Source organism: Oryzias latipes, chromosome 24, assembly GCF_002234675.1.
Source record: "Oryzias latipes chromosome 24, ASM223467v1".
Taxonomy (NCBI): Eukaryota; Metazoa; Chordata; class Actinopteri; order Beloniformes; family Adrianichthyidae; genus Oryzias; species Oryzias latipes.
In genome coordinates this window covers 2,123,724-2,148,034 of record NC_019882.2, presented here as the reverse complement: position 1 = coordinate 2,148,034, position 24,311 = coordinate 2,123,724, and the positions used below count along the sequence as shown (strand labels likewise).

The 24,311-nt window shown below is 43.6% G+C and overlaps 1 protein-coding gene across 5 annotated transcripts in view; it reads right to left on the bottom strand.

Annotated features, from left to right (window-relative positions):
* The window catches only part of pak5 (p21 (RAC1) activated kinase 5), a 61,283-nt gene extending 39,346 nt beyond the window's left edge, over positions 1–21,937 (bottom strand). The window contains exon 1 of one of the 5 annotated variants that reach the window (XM_023953077.1): positions 21,815–21,937. Coding sequence is in view for 2 of the 5 variants with exons in the window: in XM_020714682.2 (XP_020570341.1) it covers positions 746–800 (55 nt within the window). In the remaining 3 variants the exon portion in view is untranslated. Of the gene's footprint in view, positions 1–745; positions 1,089–19,418; positions 19,863–21,814 lie in introns of those variants that run through there. The other 4 variants (XM_023953076.1, XM_011491419.3, XM_020714682.2 and 1 more) reach the window with 4 other exon arrangements.
* Positions 21,938–24,311: the final 2,374 nt, after the last annotated feature.

Sequence of the window (24,311 nt, the reverse complement as noted above, 5' to 3'; positions counted from 1 at the left end):
CAGTAACATTTCATCCTGTGGGGAAGGGGGAAAACGAGGAGTTCCAGCTCAGAAATTCTGACAAATGAGAGGTAAATATTCTCTAATTATAGAACAACTAAAATAAAAACACTACCGGTCTCAGGGCAGAGATCCTGACTCCCCGATGGATTTGTCTCCAAACCATCTGTCACCATCTGAACCTCCACAGGCTTCCTTCCACTTTGGGCCGTGGCGGCGTGACAGACACTCGCCGCGGCAAAAACGCATGCACATGTACAGACGGTGCATTCTTATCAACGCTGACCGCTGCTGGTTTTGGGTAGCAAATGTCAGCCCGATGGACGTGGCAGCGCTGGTTCTGTGGGCCTGAGATGGTGATTTCCAACACATCATTTCAGCCACTGCTTGTGATGAACTGGATCCAGGGAGGGACCACTTGCATTAAACATGCAGTTGTTTCCATTTCAAAGGTCAAAGTGAGCTTTCTCGTCTTTTTTTTTCTGTCAGCACCATCTCAAAAACGACGTAAAATAGCAGATCTTTGTCTTCATGTCATCAGCAAAAGTCGGACTCTTTGATCTCCTTCTCTGATTTACCTTCATCTCGTTTCTGCAGGTGATTTAATCTGATTAAAAAGTCTCCACATTTCTGCCCCCAGAAACATTTGTCCGGCTGGAAAACAGCTTCAGGTGAGGACAAACGTGCCTCATCATCTCACAGATGTTTGCCGCCTCTCCTAAAATCCAGAGTGGCTGAATCTTACCTGGAAACAAACTGGCGGTTTCTCTTAACCAATGGAAATGCCCTGGATCAGCCATCGTCAGGTCACTAAAGCCTCCTCACATGTTGAACTTCCATGCAGAAAGATTCATTTTTCATCCTTTCGGCATGGAACTGGATGTCCCCGCTCTGGAACTGTAAACCGGTAAATCTCTGGAGCAGCAGTGCTCGCATGAAGTCATCAAACTGACAAAGCGGGTCAAGCCCAGGACCCGCTGCAGCCCCCCTCGAGCTGCTCCATCTCCTGCCTGCATGCTCTGATAACTCTCAATGTGAGGCTGTAAAAATGCCGACGCCAGCAGCCCGCGCCGAGCCGCAGCCGGACGGCCCGAGCCCGGACCCAGCCCCGTTTCACCGCCATTGTTTCCCGAACGGGTTGGAGCTCCTCTGAGACCGTCCTCCAAGTGGGTCACAGAGGCCGCAGAGCAGCGGCGTGCCGGTGTTTGTGTGGCATCGACCGTGGGGAGAAATACAACGCTTCAATCCAAACAGAAAAAGATTTGTCTATTAAAGTTATCTATACTTTTTTATTCCAGAATATTTATCATATAATAAATAAATAAGTAAATCTTCTTAAAATATTGATTGCCAAAATTTATTTCTTTTTAATTCAGTTCTCATCCCAAAAGAAAATCTTTTTTTGGGCTAACATAAAGAGAAAAACATGTTTGTAAACTTTTCTTAAAGTTTGAGCCTAAGGTTGAGATTAGCGATTGTATCTTAGTGTCCAGTCGTCACCTTCTGTGGAAAATATTACTCCTCCAGCTAACAAATGCAGTTATTTTTGGAAATTTAGTTAAAGCTCTTTGAACTTAAACTGTGGTTCTGTGTTTTTGGTTCCAAAAAGCCCTGAAAAGATTGTCCTCAAATGCTTTAATATGAAATGATGACTTCCCAAAGACCAAACTAAACACCAGAAGAAAGGCTTTTCCATGGTTACGACCCATCAATAATCACTTCAAGCTTTCCAACTAAAAACATGACTTTGACCCCCTATGACCTCTAGAAAATCAATAGAAATCTGAGAGCAACAAAACTTCAGGATCACCCAAAAGTTTTCTAAAAAACTAGAACAAAATATAAAGTGGAAGCCTCTGAACGGAGCATGAAGAGCATCTTTTAGCCCTTTTTGACTCTGTGAAAACAATCTAAAGGATGCTTTTTTTTACAGAAAAGCATCGTTTGACACATAAGGACATGTATTATTTGCTCAAATTGCCACCGGGTTTAAACTATTTAAAGATTAACTATGCTGTCCGGTCAGATTTAACGTCGCAGTGAGGCGATGCAGAGAGGCAACGTGTTTGATGGTTGAAACGCAGAGACACAAGTACTGCTGGGAAAAGAAAAAAAAAAGGCTTTTTTTTTAGAAATGCATGCGGAGGAGTGAGATAAGCAGTGTGGAGGTGTGGAGCTGCAGACTAAATACAGAACCAGTGATCCGGCGTTATGCACATGCATGAGGGACGGCTGCACCAGAGTTTATTTGTTTGTTTGCTCCAGAGCAAAGCCGATCCCATTTTCCAGAGTCGAAATCAAACGTCTGCAGAGTTCAAAACTTTAATTGCCACTGAAGGAAAGCATCCATTGAAGTCGTTATCTCCTCCTGTGGCCACATAATGAATGACCTGGATGGAGAAGGACGGCTGGGACTGGGAGCTGCAGCCCCGAAGACAGAAAAACCCGTTCTTCACTCTGAGAGCAAAGATGTCTCCATATTTATGAAAGAAGACAAAGTCAGTAAGTCCAGTAAAGTTCTAATAAATGATCTCTAAAAACTCAACAAAAGGTCCTTCATTTTCAGTTATTCTCTTTGTTCGAAAGGGAAAAGGAAAAAAAAGGTCAGTTTTTTGCAAATCAACAGTGAATTTATTAATCAGACCCTGAAAAACGACAGGAAATTGTGAACTTTTTAGCCTTTCAGACTCCTAAAGTATTGAACCATTTTTCTGAAAACATTATTTTAGGGATGTTTGTTTTTTTTTGCCAAACAGCATAAAAAAACTCAATAAAACCCAGAAATTGTTAAAGGAAATCTAAAATGTAGAGTAATAAGCTCACTGAGTGAAGCATTGGCTGTAAGGAAAGTGTTTGAGAGCCTCAGAGCAAACATCTAGAAGAAAATACATCCACGTCTGCGCCGGGAGACAAATGTCTCATGTTGTTAAGCTGCGGCGGCGCTGATGCGGTGCAAACACGCGGCAAACACGCTGCAAACACGCTGCAAACACGCGGTTTCCGTGACGAGGAGTCAGACGTACAGATGAAGAGGAGGGGAGAACGCCGTGGGGCTTTTTGGAATTTGCAACTCCGCAATGTTGCGGCCACGCCACAAACGTGTACACAGGAATGACCTCTGACCTCGGCCCCGGCCTTCTGAACTGCTGGTGCGCTTCCAAACCAACTCCGGTTCACGGTGTGAGAGTGAACCGGGTTTGGTTTCAGCCCAACTCTGAATACCGTCAGCTTTTCAGGAACCAACAATCCCACAAACAATAACTACAGGAATGAAGGAACAAACAGACCAACAGGTCAGCAGTCGACAAACCCGGAGCAGCACGGAAACACCGATCTTCACGTAGACACCAACGGGGAAAAATGTTTGTTTGTGTTTAGTAGAAAGAAACGATTCTTTTTCACTTACTTGCTTCTCATTACAGTGAAAAAGTTTGCCAAGCCTCCATAAAAACTCCCAGTTTGACAAACTTGATGAGACGGTGGGAACGAAGACAACCGAGAACCCAGCAGCTCTGCAGACGAAGCTTCATCTCACGATGTTACTGTAGATATTTAAACAAATTTGCAGTATTTTTAAAGGTAGTGTTGCCCTCGTCCTCAGGATTTCTGTCCAATGGGTGATTCCAATGATTCAACCAAAAAAAAACGAAATTCCTGCATGAATGTTTGACTTTAACTTAAAGAACGATGCCAATGTGCTGCTATTTCTCTAAAGGTCGATTCATTAATATTAGCGGCTAGCATAAGACAAAATACCTCTTTAACTGGTGGCTTTCTAGCTAAAGTGAATCAAAATCTTCTTTTCGGTGATCTCCTTGAGCAGGTTCAGCCAGAAGCCTTAATTTTGAAAAGCTCCTTCCCTCCTGGTGTTTTGGGAAAAGGGGGTGGAGGCTGCAGCGCTGGAGATGTAGGTCAAGGATTTCTGCAGCCATCCACATGCATGAGAGCGTGGCTGCACCGCACTGCTGGGAAGGAGGAAGCGTGGAGCGGAGAAGCCGGGTTTCCTGGAGTTCAGGTCAAAGCACACATCTTGCTTTTTTTTATTTTATTTGTAAACTTATATTTTAACCAGGATCACTGATCTCTTTTTCAAGGGTCCAGACAGCAGGACGGATCAATACAACGCATTAAAAAACAACGATCCAATTATAAAATCATTTACAAGTTTCATTTTTAAAATTTCCACTAAATTGGACCAGTTATATTGCAGCCGTACCAGTCGGTCCACATTTTGTTCCAGGCTACAAAGAAAAGAAGAAAAAAAAATCCATTTTATTTTTAACCAGATTCTGAAGGAAGTTTTATTTTGAAAAACTACTGGCTTCTCTCTACCACATCCGACTCTTTTTGCATGTCAAGTCGCTCAGTCACATGTTGAAAATCCATCCACTACTTTCGTCAAGCGGCTGCCGCTAAATTGAAACCCCCCAAGCTAGCAAAATTAACAAAAAAATAAAACTTATTTGGAAAAAAACAATTTTGGCAGAAAAGAGGAAACAGACTTCGAAATACAAGAAATCTGCATTTAACAAACTTAAAACCAGGTGTGGTTTCCACACAAAAGCTAGCTTACAAACAAAGATGAAGATAAAGTTTACACTTAAAAATGAAGATTGTGTGAGATTAAACCGATCCATGGCCTGAAAAAAGGTTGGAGACCGAAGAATTCATGGATTCTCACAGCTATGGAGACGGAGCAAATGCAAAATACTCGTGTAAACAAACCAATGGGTAAATCTACATTTCTCCAGAGGTGGCCGTCCCACACCAGTGTAAAGTTCACAGTGGTGTTTGTGAGCCTTACAGCCTCAAATGGACCACAAAGAGTCTAGCGGCTAATTCATATAAATAAAACCATCTAAAGGTAGAAATGTTGCTACAAGTTTCAAAACCTCAGTGCTTTTTTTTTTTTTTTTAACTTGTCCTGTCCAACAGCTGAGCAGACAGACGAGAGCTGAGGGCCTCTTGTGTTGGACATATTTTGCTTTAACAAGAGGGGTTATTAATCTTCTGACAAACCAAAGGTATGTCTGAATAAACCCCTTTTGTAATTGAGGCCAAACTTTATTAATTTCAATCATGTCTGAAAATCTTTGGTGTTGGACCGGACGGAAAAGGAAAGAGGGGAAGAAGAGAGAGGGACGCTAGAGAGAGGGGGGGGTAGGGGGTGATAATAGGAGGGGAAGGGGGATAAGACCATGAAGCAGCATACAGCAACAAGTTTACTGGTTGTTAATCATTATGGTAAGGTTCAAATGCAGTACAAAAAGGGCGGGGCCCGTCCACACACACACTCAAATGTTATAAACACACCTGCTAGCTGCAAAAATGCCCACCTGTCGACATGTACACAAAACAGATAGTGTTCACACGCATACTTATGCCTTAAAACCAACTAGTGTGAAATATTTCAGTCATTCAGTCTGTTGAGCTAACACCAGTGCTCAGGTGAGGTTTTATGTTCTTCTAAAATGGATGGTGGAACGTGAAAAGAAGGAGGGAGAGTGCCCAGCCATCCCCACCCCAAGACCCCCACCGCAGCAGCAGCGGCAGCCGGAATCCCCCCAACGCCACACGGGAACCGGCAGGGAACAACCGCCGCACGGGCGACCAAGCCCGCCACCCAGGCCAGGGCCAGCAGGGCCGCCGCAAGGCCCCCAGAGCCAGAGGCCAAGGAAGCACGGAGGGAAAGAGAGCGCCGCCCCAGCCCAACCAGGAGAGCAGCCCCCCCGCCGCGCCGGGAGAACCCAACACAGAGCCCCACCGGAGAAGGACGCCCACAGCCCCAAACGAGCACCCCACCACCACCCAGGAGTTCCGGGCATCCCCCCGCCCCAACCCCAGGTACGAGCCAGGACCCCCCAAGGGAGACCCGCTCCGCACTCCAGGCAGCCATCCGCCCGGCCCACGGTTGGTCCAGGGAGGAGCAAGGCAGGGGGCCCGCCGCCCCCGCCCAGAAGGGGGGAACCCCGGGGAAAAAAAGAGGGCCCACAAGGGGTGTAATAAATATGGCCCGACCAGGCTCGGCCACAGTTGGAAATTTGGCGGGGCCCAGCGCTCAGGAGCAAGGACCAGAACCCACCCCCCAGGGACCAGACACCCCCGGCTCAGATGTAATGTGAACTGCCCCACCGCGCGGAGAGAGCACCGCCGGGCCCAGGAAGCCGGCACCCCGGGGACACGGCCGCCGTTGCAAAGGGGCCCGCACCCCCCACCAGGGAAGAGGCAGGGGACAGACGGACCCAGGTCCCACCTTCCTTGCAAAATGTGTGTGCGTGTATGTGTGTTTGAGATTGTGTGTGTGTGCATGTGTGTGTGTTTATGTTGGGATGTATATATTGAGGGGGGAGGGGTGTGTGTACTAAGGGGGGTGCAGTTAAAATTGGCGGGTAGGGCACTAAGGGGACATCTCCTGTTTACTCACAGTGACGTCCCCTCACCCTCCCCACCAAGGGGCCCTAAATGTCTAAGGTGCGGTTAAAATTGGCGGGTAGGGTGCTAGGAGGACATCCGCTGCTTGCTGGCAGTGATGTCCAAGCACCCCCCCTACCAAGGGCCCTACATGTCTAAGGTGCAAATAAAACCGAAAGAGGGGGGGCCCACTCCATACGGCAACCATAGGAGGGGGGCCACTGCCTAGTAAACCCCCCCTCAAGGCTCATCGCAGGCTAAGCCCCCCACCCCCTCACCCTATTATGAGGTTATATGAGGAAGGGGGTAAGTTGGGGACAGCTGATAGACTGTCCCCCGGTGGTCAAACAGCTGTCCCCCGCCCCCCCCCTAGCAAGGGGGCCAGGCCCACCCAGCCCAGGGGCCCCACCCCCGGAGGCGCCGACACCCCAGGCCCAGCACCACCCCCCCCACACAGAGAGAGAGGAGCCAGAAAGCGCCGGCCCCCCCCCGGAGCAAGCCCAGGCCCCTACCCCCAAACGCCGGCCCTAGAAGAGCTCTGGTCAGGCCTCGACGGGACCGAAGCAGCCAACCGGCCGGGGAAACCGCCGATGGCCTCAGCGGAGACCCCGACCCGTCAACCCCCCCTGCCCCGTACCAATAGTGGACCCCCCCCCTCCCCCAGAATGCCCCCCCACAGGTCAGGGCCGACAAGACCCCCCACCCCACCCCACCCCAGACCCCGCAGCCGAAGCGGAGGACACCCAGAGCGACCGGGGGCCCCAAGAGGGTTGTCCCGTCCCGCCCCAGAGCCAGGGAAGGGCCGATCCCAGCCCCAGGCGTAGATAGGAAGCCCATCCAGCGCCGCTGGGCCCCCACCCCCGAGCAGCGCCCCCCGCCAACCCCCCCCAGCACAGGCAAAGGGACCACCCCCCCAAGCCAAGCCAGACCACCACCCCACCCCCCCACCACGCACCCCCACACCCAAGCCCAAAGGACCACGCAGCGCCCCAGCCCGCCCCACCCAGGCGCCGGACCCGATCCCCCGACCAACGGAGCCCCCAACAACCCCCGCCAGGCACCGGAGGCCCCGACCCCCACCCCGGCCCACGGCAGAAGGGCAAGGAGCAGCGACGACCAGGCCCCCCCCACCCCCTAAGTCACGGAGTTAGCTATGGGAGACCAGAGAGACCGAATTCTTTCGAAGTTACTTGAACTTTGGGCTGACATTTTTTCCAAGCTGATATGATCAAGCAGCAGATTTCTGTGTTGACTTATATTTATATTTTTTTTGCTTTTCCAATTTATTAAAATAGTTTTTTTAGCAATGCAAAGAGTTATGAAAATGATAGAGCCTAATCCTCCTTCTACATCGATGGCACTCATGTCACCAAGCACACAAAGTGACGGTGAAGCTGTGATTGAAACCTTAAGCCAGACTGATAGATCGGCACATACCTGCCGCCAGAGAGCCAGGACAGGCGTGCAGAACCATAGTGCATGCATGTAATTGTCGGGTAGATTACTGTCACAGTGCTGACAAATGTCTGAGTTACTGAGACCCATCTTGAACATCCTCTGTCCAGTGTAGTAAATTCTGTGAAGAGTTTTGAAATGGATTAGCTGCAGATTTGGACTTTTTGTCATTTTAAAGGTGTTTAGACAAAGTTCTGACCAAAAACTTTCATCTGTGCTGATGCTCAAATCCGCATCCCATTTTGTTGTTGGAAGTGAAATATTGTTATCTAAATTGCAATAAAGTTTGTATATTTTTGGAGAGAGTTTTATTCATTGAGAAATTGATCATGTGGTAACTACATCTGGTAGCTTTAAATCGTTGTCTCTGTATTTAAACTTTTTAGTAATAATTGATTTAAGTTGCTGATATTCCAAGAAGTTATATATTCCATGTTTGTCTTGAAGTTCCTGGGGAGTTATGAATCTTCTATCAATAATTATGTGCTCTAGTTGTTTTATGCCCCCTGCTTGCCAAGCTGGGAAGTGGATAATCTTTTTGTTTATGAGGATGTCTGGGTTGTTCCAGATGGGTGTCATTTTGCACGGTTGAATTGATGATTTTGATATTTTGAGAAATTCCCACCAGGCTGTTAAAGTGGCATTTATATTAATACTTTTGAAACAATCCTGTTTTTTAACTGTTTGGCTAATAAATGGAAGATCTGACAGGTTGATCTTTCCACATAACGCCTGTTCCAAGTCTAACCATGAGTTAGTTTCTGGATTATTTTTTAACCATTTTAAGATATATTGTAATCTATTTGCAAGAAAGTAATTGTGGAAGTTAGGTATTTCTAATCCTCCACAGCTTTTTGCAGATTTTAAAGTTTTTAGACTAATTCTTGCAGGTTTGTTGTTCCATAGAAAGCTTGATATAGATGAGTCTAATGTTCTCAGCGCTCTTGCCTCACACCAAGAAGGTCCCTGGTTCAAGTCCCGGCTGGGGGACGTGAAACAGAACACCAATGCGGGACCTTTCTGTGTGGGGTGTTTAGGTTTGACGCAGACAATAACAGACCGTCTTCGTCACTCATCTGCGTTGAACCGCGAGCTCTGAGAACTGATAATCTGATGCTGAAGGAATGCATCTATATCTGCATCTGGATCTCCCTCACTGTCACCGTGGCAACTCAAACACGCCACTGCTTAGCCTCAAATGCCATAAACGTAATGCTTCTTGTCGGTTTAACCAGACTGCTGCTTAATTGTAGTGCAGATAAGCAGCAACAAAAAGCGGGGAGTTATCTCTACAGGGCAGCCCGGCGTGACTTCCGCCATCCATTAGCCCACACGTGGGAGCAGAGATAACTCAGACCTATAAAAGAGAGGAGTGATGGTCATAAAAACATTGATGGAGTTCAAACTGTCTGGCTGTGCAGGACAGTCAGGTTCTCCCTATCCCTTGTGCTATCTCGTGGGGTCCAGATGACCCCACTCCCAACGCTAGCACAAGGGTTAAACTGCTCACACAAAGTTCAATTATGTAATATTGTCCAAAACATTCAGAGTTCCTTCTTTGGGAACCAGCCGTCAGGCCCATACCATGATACTTCCTACACTAAACAAGCTATTCTCCCTGAACCTCCAAACCAAGACTCATCCATCAGATGGAGAAGGGAGGTCTGTTCCTCCAAATAAGGCGTCTCCACAGCAACAGCGCTGTGCAGCCCCCACTGTAGGAACCCATCTGATGAAGATCTCTGTCTTTGTTCCTGAGCGAATCTGAAAGGAAGTTCTGCGCTGACTCTGCAGACGTTGAGCCTCAGCATCTAGCTGCTGTAGCTCCTAATTCCTTATTTTTGTCTAGTTTGTAGTTTAAATATCTTCTCACACACGATGTTATATAAATCCTGAATCTCCCATTGAGTCATTTGATCATGAGAACATCTTATTTTGAGCAAAATCCCTAATAAAACTAGTTTTTTTATACTTAACATCGTATTTTCAAATCAGATTTGCTTGATTTAAGGAAACAGAAAAGTTTTATTTGACAACAGCAGTTTGTCAGTTCAAATGCATTTACATATCATTTTAATTCATCTTAAAATGTTTCTTTGGTCTAGAAATAAGGATATTTGGACTGCTCCAGTGCTTCAAGTAGGATATATTTGTGTGTGTGGGGGCGGGGTGGTATAAATATACACATTTTAAGATGTAAAATTATTTTTTCGAGCAATATATACTTATTTTAAGACGTAATATTTCAAATTACTGGAGCAATATTCCTAAAAGGGGAATTTTTATGGCTTAATTTAAGATTTAATTTTGTCTTTTAAATAGATTTCACCCAGACAAATTCACCTAGTCCTATTGGCAGATTCTTTATTTCACTTTTAGAAGGAAAAACATCTTATTTTCCATATTTTCATGTTCATGCATGTGTACACTTTGATATAACTGCACTGGCAGTTGACTGGAACACTTAGCATTATAGAAATGTCACTACTAAAGTTAGAACATAATCATTAGGATGTCTGCAGAACCACAATAAAGCTTCATATAGGACAGAGCCAAACTGATTTTTATGGGCTTTTATCTGCGTCCAGTTAAGACACACACACGTCTATAAATGCATCCGTTAATGTTTTTCAATTTCATAATATTAAACATCAAATAGTCCAAAAATCAAATTCCTTTCATTTGTTGGAAAAAACAACATTCACATTATTTTTTCACGTAAATTTCTCTCTTTGGTTCTGATGAAGACTAAATAAATGTCTTCTGATTTTATTTGTGAATATATTCTTATTTAGTGAATGAACTGTGACAAAGAAACGATGAGTTCATGCCAATGTTTAGATGGTTAAACTGATCTGGAGGAAAGTTCTTGACGCCGTTTCTCATTTGTGTCTAAACCATAACAGGGATGCGAGCAGCAGCAAAATAATCCTTTTGACTGCATCTGCCTTTTACTGCTCTCTCGACATTAGAGACTCTTGACTTACACTCACAGCTAAATATAGCCGTTCTCCAGCTTCCCAGCTAATGTGGGCCGCCAGGCAGTGGTGGGCCTCGGCGTGAAACCGTGACACACGTCCAGCAAAGGCGTTCTCATCAACCGCACAGCGATGGAGGCTCACGCTCATACCAGTCCGCATGACTTCCCACGCCGATGCTCAGAGATAAGGTACCAGGATTAGGACCGCAGTGCGTCTGAGAGAGAACACAACTATGAGTGTCTGTTAGATCCATGAAGCAGACGCAGACATCCAGACTGGGACGATCAGCCCCACCAGACACTGGTCCTCCTCTAAATCCACCACCCCTGTTGGTCTGAAGCCACTCCTGTTCCTGATTGGCTGGATCAGGGATGTTCGGTCAACCAGGACTTCTTCATAAATTGCTAAGTGAACATCGCAGTTATTCAGTCCTCTCCTGCTGTTTTGGAAGTTTTCATGGGTTAAGGTTCTGAATCCAATACATTAGAGTTACAGCAGCTGTGCGTCAAAAGGTTTATCAGACTTTCACCAACATCTGCCTCATCATTCATGTCAAATACTAAACTGGAGGGGTCTCTGGAGCTCAAGCGAATCACATTAGTGTGCTTCGACTGTTCCTTAAAGGGTCTATATCTGGCAAAATTAACTTTCTGAACTTTAAAGTGTAAATTATAATTTAATTTCCTTACAAAGATACCAATCCCAAAACGTTATTTTCATCTATTCACGCATTTCGGAGTATTCCCTGCCCGCTGAGCACCAGCCCCTCCCAACCACAGTCACATTGTGATGTCACAAATTGAGGAACCGCCCCTCCCAGGAAGAGTCTGCACTGCCAACCCCGCCCCCCAGGCTAACACACACCCACTTTCTCCGTGGAGCTAGCGGTGATCTGCCAAACGCTTTCCTTTTATTTGCACAATATGCACATCCTTTTTCGTCAAAGTTCAGATGTTTGTTTTTTCGTGGGCGAAACGCAAACGCTGCCGAGGCCGACTCTAGGTTGACGTCATGAAATGGGCGGTACCCACAAGGAGAAAAAGGCGGAGCCTCAGAGATCGAGTCGTGTTACTTCCATGTATGAAAATGACCTGCGAAAATAACTCGTGTTACATAAAGAAATCATTCTTTAATGTGTCAAAGGTACTAAATAACCATATATGGACATGGTTTACTCTGAAAGGCTTAGAATAGCACGATATAGGCCCTTTTATATGGAAGCGATTATGTAGCATAAATAAAAAGCAAAGTCAAAACCAGAAATGCTTTTTCATTTTCAAAATGAAAAAGCATTTTTTGACTCAAAAATATAATGAAAAAGCAATCCACCAAAATGCTTTTTAATTTCCTTCCTCAACACAGCTTATTCTGTCACTTAATTAAAATTAAAATGAAAATGGTATTTGACATTTCATTTTCAAGATGTTCAAGAATATTGCTTTTTCTTTTTAATTTTGAGTCAAAAAATGCAGTTACATTTTGAAAATTAAAAAGCATTTCTGTTAATCCATTTTAATTGTCAAATTAGACATTTCTAAATGAATTATGCTACACATTTACCAGGGACCTTTTTGAAAATGAAATGTCAAATACCATTTTATTTATCATTTTAATTAAGTGACAGAAAAGCTGCGTTGAGGAAGGAAATGAAAAAGCATTTTGAAATATTGCTTTTTCTTTTTAATTTTGAGTCAAAAAATGCAGCTTCATTTTGAAAATTAAAAAGCATTTCTATTAATCCATTTTAATTGTCAAATGAGACATTTCTAAATGAATTATGCTACACATTTACCAGAGAACATCTTGAAAATGAAATGTCAAATACCATTTTCATTTTAATTTTAATTAAGTGACAGAATAAGCTGTGTTGAGGAAGGAAATGAAAAAGCATTTTGGTGGATTGCTTTTTCATTATATTTTTGAGTCAAAAAATGCTTTTTCATTTTGAAAATGAAAAAGCATTTCTGGTTTTGACTTTGCTTTTTATTTATGCTACATAATCGCTTCCATACTTTTAAAACCCGCTGACTATAACTTGGTCCATGTTTTCTGCCCTGTAGTTCATCATCAGTCCACTAGGCGTAGTAAAGGGGCTTTTCATGCTCATTTTAAAATGGCAGCCTCCATAAAATCTTAAAACCACTTTTGGCAGGAAAGGTTTTTCAAACCTTATGGTGAGAATAACTAATTTATCATTTTACATTTTTTTAAAGGCTACTTGCTGTATTGAAATATTGCAAATGTGTTTTTGATTAAGTCTTTATAATAAAGTTACAAAAATGAAATGACTGGAAGGTCAAAGAGTTAAAGTTAGAGACCTTTTTAAACACAAACGTCTCAGCGGGTGAAAACTGATCAGAATGATTGAATTTTTTTAAGTACATTATGATAGAGCAGAACGTGACGCTTACAACGTCATCTGCATATTTGAGGGCCCCAGTTGTGGCGACCTGGAGTTTGTCGGCTGTTTGTTTGAGAGTGGGAACAGGACACAGCGAAAACAAAAGCAGAGGTGCAGAAAAAAAAAAGCTAAATATTTGGTTCTGTGTGAAGGAAGGACAGGAACGGGATGAGGAGCCATGTTTGGGTAGCTTGGAGTTGTTGTGGGAATGTTACTGACCTGACCTTCATGCCTCTGTTCCGGAAGTCTTTGAATGACTCAAATCCAAACGATTTTACTTTGTAAAACCCAATTTTACTCAATTCTAAGTTGATGAAATCAAATTAATCCTTGGAGTGTCCAGGCTTCTATTTGTGCTTCTAGAAACTATTTGATCTATTCTCAAAGTGTTCCCAGTGTTTTTAACCAAAATGATGCAGTTTTTAGCCAAAATCTAAAAAACTGTGGCGGCAGGAGTTCATGAGAAATTCACCTCTAAGTTGTGGGCGGGACCCGCAGGACCCGCCCCCCTTCCTTCCGAATATCCATCTGCTTACACGCTCTCCCACTAGCTTACAGACCCTCAACCTAACGTTAGCGGTTTAACAAAAATGGCGAGTAATTATCGGAGCTATGCAGCCATACAGTTCTGAGCCAGATGCCAAACCTCATAAAGTGTTTGAATAAAATGAATCGGTTATTTATCAACATATCAGCTTCCAATACGTGGATCAAGGCCGTGTCACACAGCCACTATGAACATTTTGGACGGAAAAAAATTGGCTATACGTGACTATACGCGATATAAAAGTTAGACATCGATGGTTCATGCGTGAAATGTCAGTTAGACGTTCGTGGAACGGTCGTGGAAAGACACAAAGTTGTGTCCGCATCTCGCAAAATTACGCACAATTGCGCAAGATTTTCGTAATGATTGTGTGTAAACAACGTAAAATACGAGTAAACTGTGTAATTCTCAACCGACCACATATTTTAGAACAGGTCAAAACTGAATTCGTGTGGAGACCCTTCGGCCGAAAACAAACGACGAATGCAAAAACATGTATGAATTATGTACATCACGCATTTATCATAAATGACCGAAATTTCATATGTGGAAAATGCACATTCACTGTGTGACACGGCCTTAAGATTATTCTTTTTGAGCTCCTTCTTTTTGTGGTGTTTACTCAAATCTGACTCGATGGAATCAAATGCAAACTAACTAATTACTTGGAGGGGTCCGTGACTTAATTTGTGTTTCTAAAGCAAGAGAATTTGATTTCATGTTTCAGGAATTTGTTGTTGTTTTTTGTTGACATGCGTTTTGAGAACATCATGGCTGCAAACGATGAGCATTGAAGCCACACCTTCCATCGCTCTGCGTCTAGAGCGCCAACTAACATCTGGCCAGTAGGTGGGGGGATCAAATCGGCGCACTTCACCGACGCCAACCTGCAGCTGCTCTGACAAAACGCACGCCGCCAACACGTCAGGCCGGATCTGCTTTCCTGCTGTCAGCATCTTTGCAGACAGTGAGGGGGGCGGGGCACAGCTGCGTCACTGGACCGGCGCTTTCATCTTTCCAGCTTCTGTGTGCTCTGCTGTGCGGCGAGTCATTCGCCTAAACGCACACGTGTCCATGCGGCGAGCATTCATCTGAGGCGCATCTATCCATGCATTCAGTCGTGCAGACGCATCGCATGTGCTCCACTTCACACGTGCTCCGGTGCAAAAATAAACCCGATAAGACCAAAGACAAACGCTGGATTTCTGACCGACAACCTGCAAAGTCTTACGGCAAAAACTAGAAATACTACAGTTAAGATTAAAAACAGCATTTGACTGTCAAAATAAAAGCACGAGCTGCCTGAACACACCACCTCAGCTGAACTGTCCTGACAAACACTCACAGAATCCTGATCCAAAGCTGCCTCTTGGACCTGGATGGAGTCCCCAAACCAAACATTGGGATAAAGATGTGACCGTCTCACCTCAGATAAATCATTGTTCTGTGACGTTCTCCTGTCAGGAATTCGTCCACTCTACAATTATCTGAGCAGAAGATTCTTCCCTGTGGTCTGCTGAGTTCAGTGAATAGATTTGCTGAGAATAATCAGTTTTTTAAACACTTTTCAGACACTTTAAGAACAGAGTGTCAATGTGAAGCAGGGAGCAGGGAGGACGAAGGCCTGGGAGACCAAACAGGAAGAGGCCTGTGTGGCTTTTAAGGAGGAGGTCAAACACAATTTAGGTGAAAAAATGGAAACGAACCCACAAGTCAACAACAAAACGTTTCAAAGTTTATGCATAAATAAGCTGAGTTGGAGGTTGAGGTTTATCCCGCTCTGCGGTGGAAGCAAACCCAACACATTTGTTCTTTTCTTGCTGCAAAACAAGAAAACAGCTTCACTCCAGATTATTGACACCAGTTCACAGCAGTGACCCGGTTCTACAACCCAGTCTGGATTTAACCGCCTCATGCCCCAGACAGCAGGACGTCCTTAGACCGCCTTGCTTTTATGACACGACTTCAGCTGAAGTTGAATTTATTCCAGTTGACTTGAAACTGAATTTCTTTCTTGTTTGGCTGTTTTGACAATGGTTACAGGGTTGCTGGAGCCTATACTTGCTGTCAGGCGAGCAGGTCGCTGGAGAGTTGCAGGGACACACTACTACACACTGGCATGCAGAGTTCACGCATCCACGGGGACGGCATCCAAAGAAAGAACCAAGCCGGGATTCGAACCCAGGAACTTCCTGATGTGAGGCGAGAGCGCTAACCACTCACCTGTGCGACAAAAATCCAACAGATGAATCGTTAACTGACACAAGACGAACAGGCGTTGTCCGAGAGACAGAAGGCAATCGAATAAAGGAATGCGTCCTGACGCACAGAGATTTCTCCAAATTTTTTATTTAAAAAACCCACTCAGAAAAAAATGCTGATTTTGGTGTTTTTTACATATGCTTGATACAGGGAAGACATTTCTGTTAACAGTCGCACACGTGAATTTTTTTTTTTTGTTTGCAGGGATTTCATTTTTGTACTTCTTAATGTCTTACAACTTAAAAGTATTTTAGAAACATTGTTTTGTCAATGCACTGTTTGGAATGCGTTTAAATTAAACTGTTCTCTGTGTTGGGCTTGAATTTTGAAATCTTCCTCTCTTTTCTATATAAATGGTTTTTTTCACCATAAATTGTACTTGATGCTTAAACATTTTGTAAAGATATTAGTAAAATAAACTGATTTTTTTAATTTAAGTAAAAATTAAATCTTTCTTTGTTGGATTTTTGTCATTTACTTATATAAAAAACTAATTCTTACATTTCTTTAGCAGTATATTAACTAACAAGTTGCTGTAATATATTTTTTTTCTTCTTTGTGAATTTAAATTACTGGAATCTTTAAAATGATTTTAGTAGAATAAATTATTTTTTGTAGATGTGTAATTTACTTGATTTTAATAATTGTCACCATACATTGAGTAGAGAGGGGTAAGACTTTTTACAGTGAGCGGGGAAGGGATTTGGGGGCGGGGTTCCTCCGCACTAACACCCCCCCCACACACACACACACGACTCAGAGGTGAATTTCTGCCCGAAAAGAACAACCCAGGTCTTTGGATTTGGGCTAAAAACGGCACAAATGTGATAAAAAAAAAGACCACTGGGAACAATTTGGAAATAGGTCAGAGGATGACGGGAGTACGACTTTAACCAGATAACAGCTTCTTCCTGTTTTCCCCTCCTCTTCGTCTATATTTAGTCAAGATTGTTCCAGCCCTGTGATAAATGAAACACTTTTTATTCTTTTATTCTGTGTTTTGGTTTCTGGAATTTTTTTTCAGTTCTAAAATGCAATGTTGTTGAGGTTTTTTTTAAATATTTTTTGCTTTCCTTGTTTTGTTTTTAATTTCCATGAATTTTAAAATGTTTGGGAGGGATTTGTTGATGTGATTCAGCTTCAGGGCCAGCGTACTGAAGGATTCCTTAAAAAGACTTTCCCACCGAAAATTCTCCTGATTTCCTGATTTCCTCTCCACAACAACAAATCTTTAATTTATCTCAAGTATTATTACGTTTCATTTACTTAAAAAAATCCGTGTTTTTAACCTTGTTTTGAGCCACTTTTTTGTTTTTTGGGATAAAAATCAAACCAACCAAAAACGTAAAGAAACCAAAAAGCCTCTGTGGTCTGTCTGAACAATATGATATATTGAATGAGACCCAAATAGAATAAAAAGTACACCAGTTTAACGCAGCACTACATGGGTCTTAGACTGAACATATCTGTACCCACCGAGCTCACTTTAGTAAAGAAATGTGAGAAATCTTCATTTCAATCCTGAAGATAAAAGTCGGAACGTCACAGGAAGTGAATCCGTCTCCACTCCAAACCCGGGAAAAGGGATTTCTCCTCAAACCGGCTTCAGCGCGTTTGTTTGAGAAGCGACCAAACGGCTTAGCGTTCTGAACGAGCTTCCCTTTAAGAGCGATTACGGCGGACCCACAACTGTTAGTTTACATACACACACTTAAAGGCTCAGACAATAGCTGTAAACACACACAACATATGTCTCTGCTAATCCACATGCTTTTCCAGCAGCAAGAACAGACTAAGTCCATGTCAATCACTGCTGTTGAGAAGTCATCAAAAGACTGAAACCTTTAAAAAAACGCTCCGTGCTGAAGACGAGCAGAGACGAGGAGGAAGATGCAGCATCCAGACACTTTGGAGCGACCATGAGGGTCGAATCCCTTCCTGATCAAATCTTCTGAGTTATCGCGTTAAGAAGAAGCAACACAACGCCATCACTTCCTGTGATGGGAGAGACCTAATATTTGGTAGAAATCCTCTGTTTCTGTTTTTCTTCACAGTTTTCCTTTGTTTTGTTACCGAGAGTCTGTAAGAACACAGATTTATGTCTTTAAGTCATTGAAAATCATATTTTCTGACAACTACAGGAAGAAAATTAAGACTACAATTGTATTTCTCCGTATTTCTTGATTCAAATGATTCAGGAGCAGACGAGGAGCAAAAGGATTGCATGTATGACGTAAAAGATACGCTGGGCGGGGCCACAAGCTTCCTGCTCCGAGCTGGGAGCTCCGCATCAACGGCTCCGCCCACAACTGCAGAAACTATGTCCCAGAAAACAACAGAGTTGCTTATTTGGCTAAAATGGCACAATCCTAATGAATAGAACGGAAACAGATCAGAAAATAAACGTAGTGACAATAACCGGAGACACAAGTCCAAAGAGATGCTCCTCCCACTGATTTTTCTTTACTTTCCTCTTCCTCTTCCTTCCTCCACCACCCTCGTCTTCTCCGTCCCTTCATTTCTCCTCTCACCTGTGTTTTTTTTAAGTCGCCCTTTGAACTCCTTCTTCTTCGTTTTGCAGCGTTTTACCTTATTCAATGCATATTTTCAGCTGCGTTAAACCACAGATGCAGACAGTGAGCCGCACCACGTCAGTCGGCAGACTTCTCCCCGCCAAAGAGCATTAGCTCATCTCGCTGCATTATTCAACTTTGGTGCGTCTTTGTGAGCCGTGCGATCCACTGAAATACTATGTGTGCTCATCTGATGGCTTTTAAGAGCTCCCTCCTCGTGCAGAGGCGCTCAGCAGAAGAGGACCTTCTCGCAGAGTGTGGGAGTGAGCGTTCAGGCTTGGTCATTATTATTACAGTGGTGACTGCATGCAGGAAGCCATGCTCTAGCATCCCTCATTATGGAAAGCTGCTCTGATCCGCGCGTCGTACATCTCAGAGGGTTTAACCGGAGCGCCACGGTGACATCCGTGTCTTCGGATTCAACCAGAACGACACAGGAAGAGAAACTTTTCGCACCAAATCCAGACAAACTGAAGGGGAAAAAGGTGACTTACTGAATGCTTTTTTATTTTACATCTTTTGGACAAAAAAAAAAGGAAATAGGTTTGATTACATTAAGACACCTTCAATTATGGATTGCTGTTAGGAAAGGGACTAAATTCACAACATTCAGATGCATCTGAAAATGTTTTAAAAGAGCTCAAATCCATGAAAACGATGATTCCAAAGCTCAACTCTTGACCCCAGAAGCAATTGAACTCGCTGCTGTTCATGTTGCAGAATTCAGTAAAAAAAACAGATTTTTTTTCTTTAAATAGAACTAAAAATTCAATACTTTGATGACGAACCTGAAAACAACAAAACGGGTTTGCGTCTCTCCGTCTGTCCGTTGCCCCTCTCTGAGCTCAGGCGGCAGCGTCTACATCAGCATCCGGACCAAACCAGCTAGGAGATGCAGCAGCCGTCACAGCGCCTCCCTCTGGTTGGGAACACCTGTAACACCTGGAAAGCTACCTTTACATCGCCCTCTGCAGCGCAAGTCCACTGAAAAGTGTGTAAAAGTGGGTTTTGGGCTTCCAAGTTCAAAACCCGCGCATTTATGTATAACTGTGCACGTTTTTATGACCTTTTTGGTTTTTGCGTACAAAACGTGCATCCACTGAATGCATGCTGGAACTTTTTGACCAATCAGGGACTTGGATTTGGCAGTGACGTATGGATGGCGTCCCTTTTGACTTGTAGAAGTGCCAACGGTTTGAAAATTGACCATAAAGGAGAAATGAATAATTGCAGTTTCTGCCCGGCTGGAATTCCACAACACCAAAGGGTTTCTCATATCGGAATAGAGCTGTAGAAGAAGCCCCTCCCCGCTCATCCAGTGTGAACACCATGGGCTAAACCGAATCGGCGTTTAGCACGCCCTCGAACGCGCGTCACATGCCCAGTGTGTTCGCAGCGTGAAGAGTTTCAACATGACCTCCTGATCCTCCTTTTTCTTTTTCCTCGTCGCTCATATTTGAGCTTAAAACTTCTCTTTGACGCTTTCCGTGTCTACGTTACGTCAGTCCTTTACTCTAAAGAGTCATTAAACTCCTTCATTTGGGGGAGGGACTTGTTTCCAGGTGCATGGTTGCTGGTTAGACTTCACATATGCGCTAAAGGTCACGACCTGAACAGGCAAAAAAAGGATCCCATCATCTGCAAAGAGCAGGACAGAGAAACTCTGCTTTGCGGCTACGACGGACGCCAACTTTACCCAGAAACCACCTGACTTCATGCCAGCATTAAGAACCGAGCCGCTGCTTCATTTGTCAGGAACAAGAGCCTAAAATAAAACATCTAGTGAGTCCTGCAGACAGCAACACCTTTCTGAAGCTGTAGAGGTATTTGTGGAATCAAAGTCTGGGTGATGAAGGCTTTACGTCTCCATCACAATCATCACATCGATTAACATTCAAATCCAGCATAAAAAAAGCAAAAACTTAAGCTCCAGATGCAGCTACAGTGTACAAAACATATATAACAAATAAAAGAAATATAATTTCTTTCACTTTAGTTCCAAAGATTGATATTTATCAACATATTTTTTCATCTTTTTGTCTAAAATTACGAGATAATTTAACCCCAAACTTAAAGGGCACTTTAAACCCATCAGTCAGTTCTAAAATGTTATTTTCTTTCTAAAATAATTAACATTTAGTACGAAGTCACAAATTCTGAAATGTATTGACCCCTAATGATTCTTTTTTTCTGTTTGGATTTTTGGTTATTTGATTCAAAAACTTTTTTTTTTTTACCACAAATCGTTTAAACTGAGTTTAACCATAAATCTGACTAAACCGTTAATCTGAAGACTATAAATTCAATTTTTTGATTTGTGAGATTATTATTGCAGCAATTAAAAATTGTTGCTTCATTTAGAATAGAATAGAATAGAATAGAATAGAATAGAATAGAATAGAATAGAATAGAATAGAATAGAGATGCAGGACCTTTGCCTGTGCTTTTTCTCCTGCATATTGGGTGTTTGCACAATACATCATGATTTCCCCTATTACTAGAGTTTTGTTATTAGCCTGATAGTGAGCTCATGAGGTCATGAGGGCCACGCCACCACGTTTCATTTCCATCTCCAGAATCTCACTCAGACAAACGTGGAAAGCAGCCATCTGTTTCAGCCTCCACCTGGCCTGCGCTCGCGCCGGTACCCGAAACTGAGGCGGAGGATGCAGAAATGAAGCCAATACATGAGAAGAACGAGGTGGAATCCTCCTTCCTGCAGAGCAGCGGATGCGGGAGTGGAGAACGCCAGAGAAGCCCGATTCTCCCACGAGAAACGGGCGCTGTGACCCCTCTGGAGGCCACGCAGGTTCCCGCACCGGAGGCCACGCAGGTTCCTCTCCGTGTTTGCGCGTTAGAGCGGCGGCTTCTGAGGAGGAGGTCTGCAGAAACGCAAACGTCTGATGCCCGCCCAGTTCAACACCAAGGACAGCGGTCGGCGCGCGCGGCGCCTGACAGCCATGACAACGCGCGCGCGCCCCAAAAGACACATTTCTCCGCGCGGAGCAAGCGTTTACGCTGCGTCCGCCGCGAACCCCGAAGGAGAGCTTCTCTTCGCCACGGCGGCGTTTCTGCCTCCTCCGTCGGTCACCGAAGAGCCGCTCCGGTGACCGACGGGCAGCAGCGGCCGCCGCCGGAACGCCGCGTCACGCCGCGCCTGTGGGGGAAAACGCCGCGCGCGTACCTGCTCGTCCGGCGTTCGGCGCGCTCACATGTCCCGCGGTTTACTCTGCTCTGCGGCTGCGGCGGTGTTCGGGCGGATGGGCGCCGTTATGTGTCCACCAGCGCCATGTTATCATCGCCGAGCGGAGGACGGGGCGCTGCTGTGCGCCACATCCGGGCCGCTGACAGGAGCGAATGAGCGCCGAGAGGGCGGAGAGCGCGCGGGGAATGTGGAGCACCTGAGGAGCTGAAGTCCCCCCACCCCCTCTGACGGGGTTTGACTTGAATAAAAAAAAATCCTAGAAAATATAAAATAATCTATAAATGACTGGATACTTAAGGAAAGTATAAAGTTCAGATAAACCAGAGAGATGAAAGGTTTATTCTGAACTTGGACTCTCAGAAGAAAAGAGAGTGAATGCATTTGAATGACAGTCAAACAATAAATTACTAACCATAAATGTTTCCCTTTAATTTGGTTCCTGCAAACGCACCACGTGATCTCTGTCAGAGCGGGGCACCCCCATCTGGTGGTGGCCGGTGGAACTGCAGCCCGTGTGAGGGAAGTTGTTGCAGGAGGAAGAATCAGGTTCAATTATGGGATCAAATGAGAATCAACTTAAAGAGAAGGGAAAGTAATACATACTGATAATTTCAAGAAAAAAAACACTTTCTCATATCAGAATATGAAATCTAATATTGAAAAATACATTTTACAAAATTAAATACAGAAATCAAGTAAATTTGACATTAATGTATTAGGAAAAAGTTGACAAAATTTATTTTAAATTTAAAATATATATTTTCATATTCTTGTTTTTTCATTTAAAAAAAATCCAACTTTCAAATTTTCAGTATTTTTTTTTATTTTTTTTTCTAAATTCTTAATATTTCTTAGTTTAAAATAAAAAAATTTAAATATTTTTTATTTACATTTAGTTTAAATCGTTTTTTAAAAACATAATTGTTTGTATCATTTTTTTATAGATTTTTTTAAATTATAGAAGTTAAAAAAATATTTATTTTAAAGTTTTTTCTCATTTTCTACATTTTATTTATTGTTAATGTCTCTATCAAGTTTAAAAAATACGTTTTTTCAAATTTGTAGTTCTCATTTTCAAGTTTTTGTTTAGAATTGGTATTTCCAAGTTTAAAGCTGTCTTCATATATTTCACAAATGTACAATCTGTTTTTTCATTCACTTTAAGCTGTTTCTGATTTGACCCTACACAAACCCCGCAGGGTCTCATACGTGTTTTTGCAACTCTGATATGCGCGTTAACCACCTTCAACTCAGTTGTGCTACCGTTGCCACGGCAACTGGAGCGATGCTGTGTTTGCAAACAGCCTCCTTCCCTGCAGCTCCTCTGAATTTTGACGTCTTCTGTTCTTTGCAGGCTCCTTCAAACTTCTGCGCGGTGGAAGAAAAACTCTTATTCTCACGGCGGGATGATGTCACAAAGCCGCGTGTTTGCACGCCAAACTCTCTCAGCAGCTGTTGGAGAGACAGAAACTGTTTAAGGATGAAAGAGGGCCGCAGCTTAGAGGCGCTGGAAGGAAGCCCAGAGCTTATCGGAGGCTAAAGCCTCCCATCTCCACCTCGGAGGAGCCCTGCTCCTGCCAGAAGGAGCTCTTCTGCCTAACAGCAGCACACTCCACTGTTCCCTACTTTTTCCCCCGCTGCTCCCTGATTGGCTGGAGTAACAGAAGGCGCTCTCATGCAGGTGATATCATTACTTCAACCTGAGCACGTGGTAAACAGAGAAGCCTGTGACTCCGGCTGAAATCCAACAGTTTTTTTGAGATGTTTTTCAGAGATCCCCCTCATGAAAGGGGCCTTCAGAACGCCGTCGTGTCATTTTAAGCTGATTAAGGTGAGGGTTGCATAAGCAGGGCTGAAGGTGACGGACAGTTTGAATCTCCATTGAGCTCCATGAAACATTCCCAGCTGATCCGGTTCCTCCGGAAAAGTTCTTCAAAGAGAAATCCAGATTTATGCCAACTAAAGAGCAGAAAAAATGTTTTTTATATATATTTCAATTTATGCATCCATTCACTTTACACAGACATTTGGGGAAAAACAAGAACAAAAATCTCCATCCTGAAACCTGTCGGTTCGTTTATATTTTATTATAAAATTTCTATATTTTAGTCTCTGTAATCTGCCACTTCAATTTTTAAAACATTTAATGTCTTAGCTCTTTTGGTGCCAAAAACATCAAATTAAATTTACAGTAAAGTATTTTTTTAGGATTTTTTAAACAATTTTCCTAAAACTACAAAACTATCAGTTGTTTATAGGGATTTGACACAATAAACTCCTTTTATTCTCAGGAATTTGTCTTTCTAATAATAATCTTCTTTCACGTTCGGCTTTTCCCATCAGGGGTCGCCACAGCGAAACAACCTCTCATTTGACGATGAGTCGCATGGTTAACTTGGCAATGTTTTGCGCCGGATGCCCTTCCTGACGCAACCCCCTTAATTTATCCGGGCTTGGGACCGGCACAGAAGCAGAG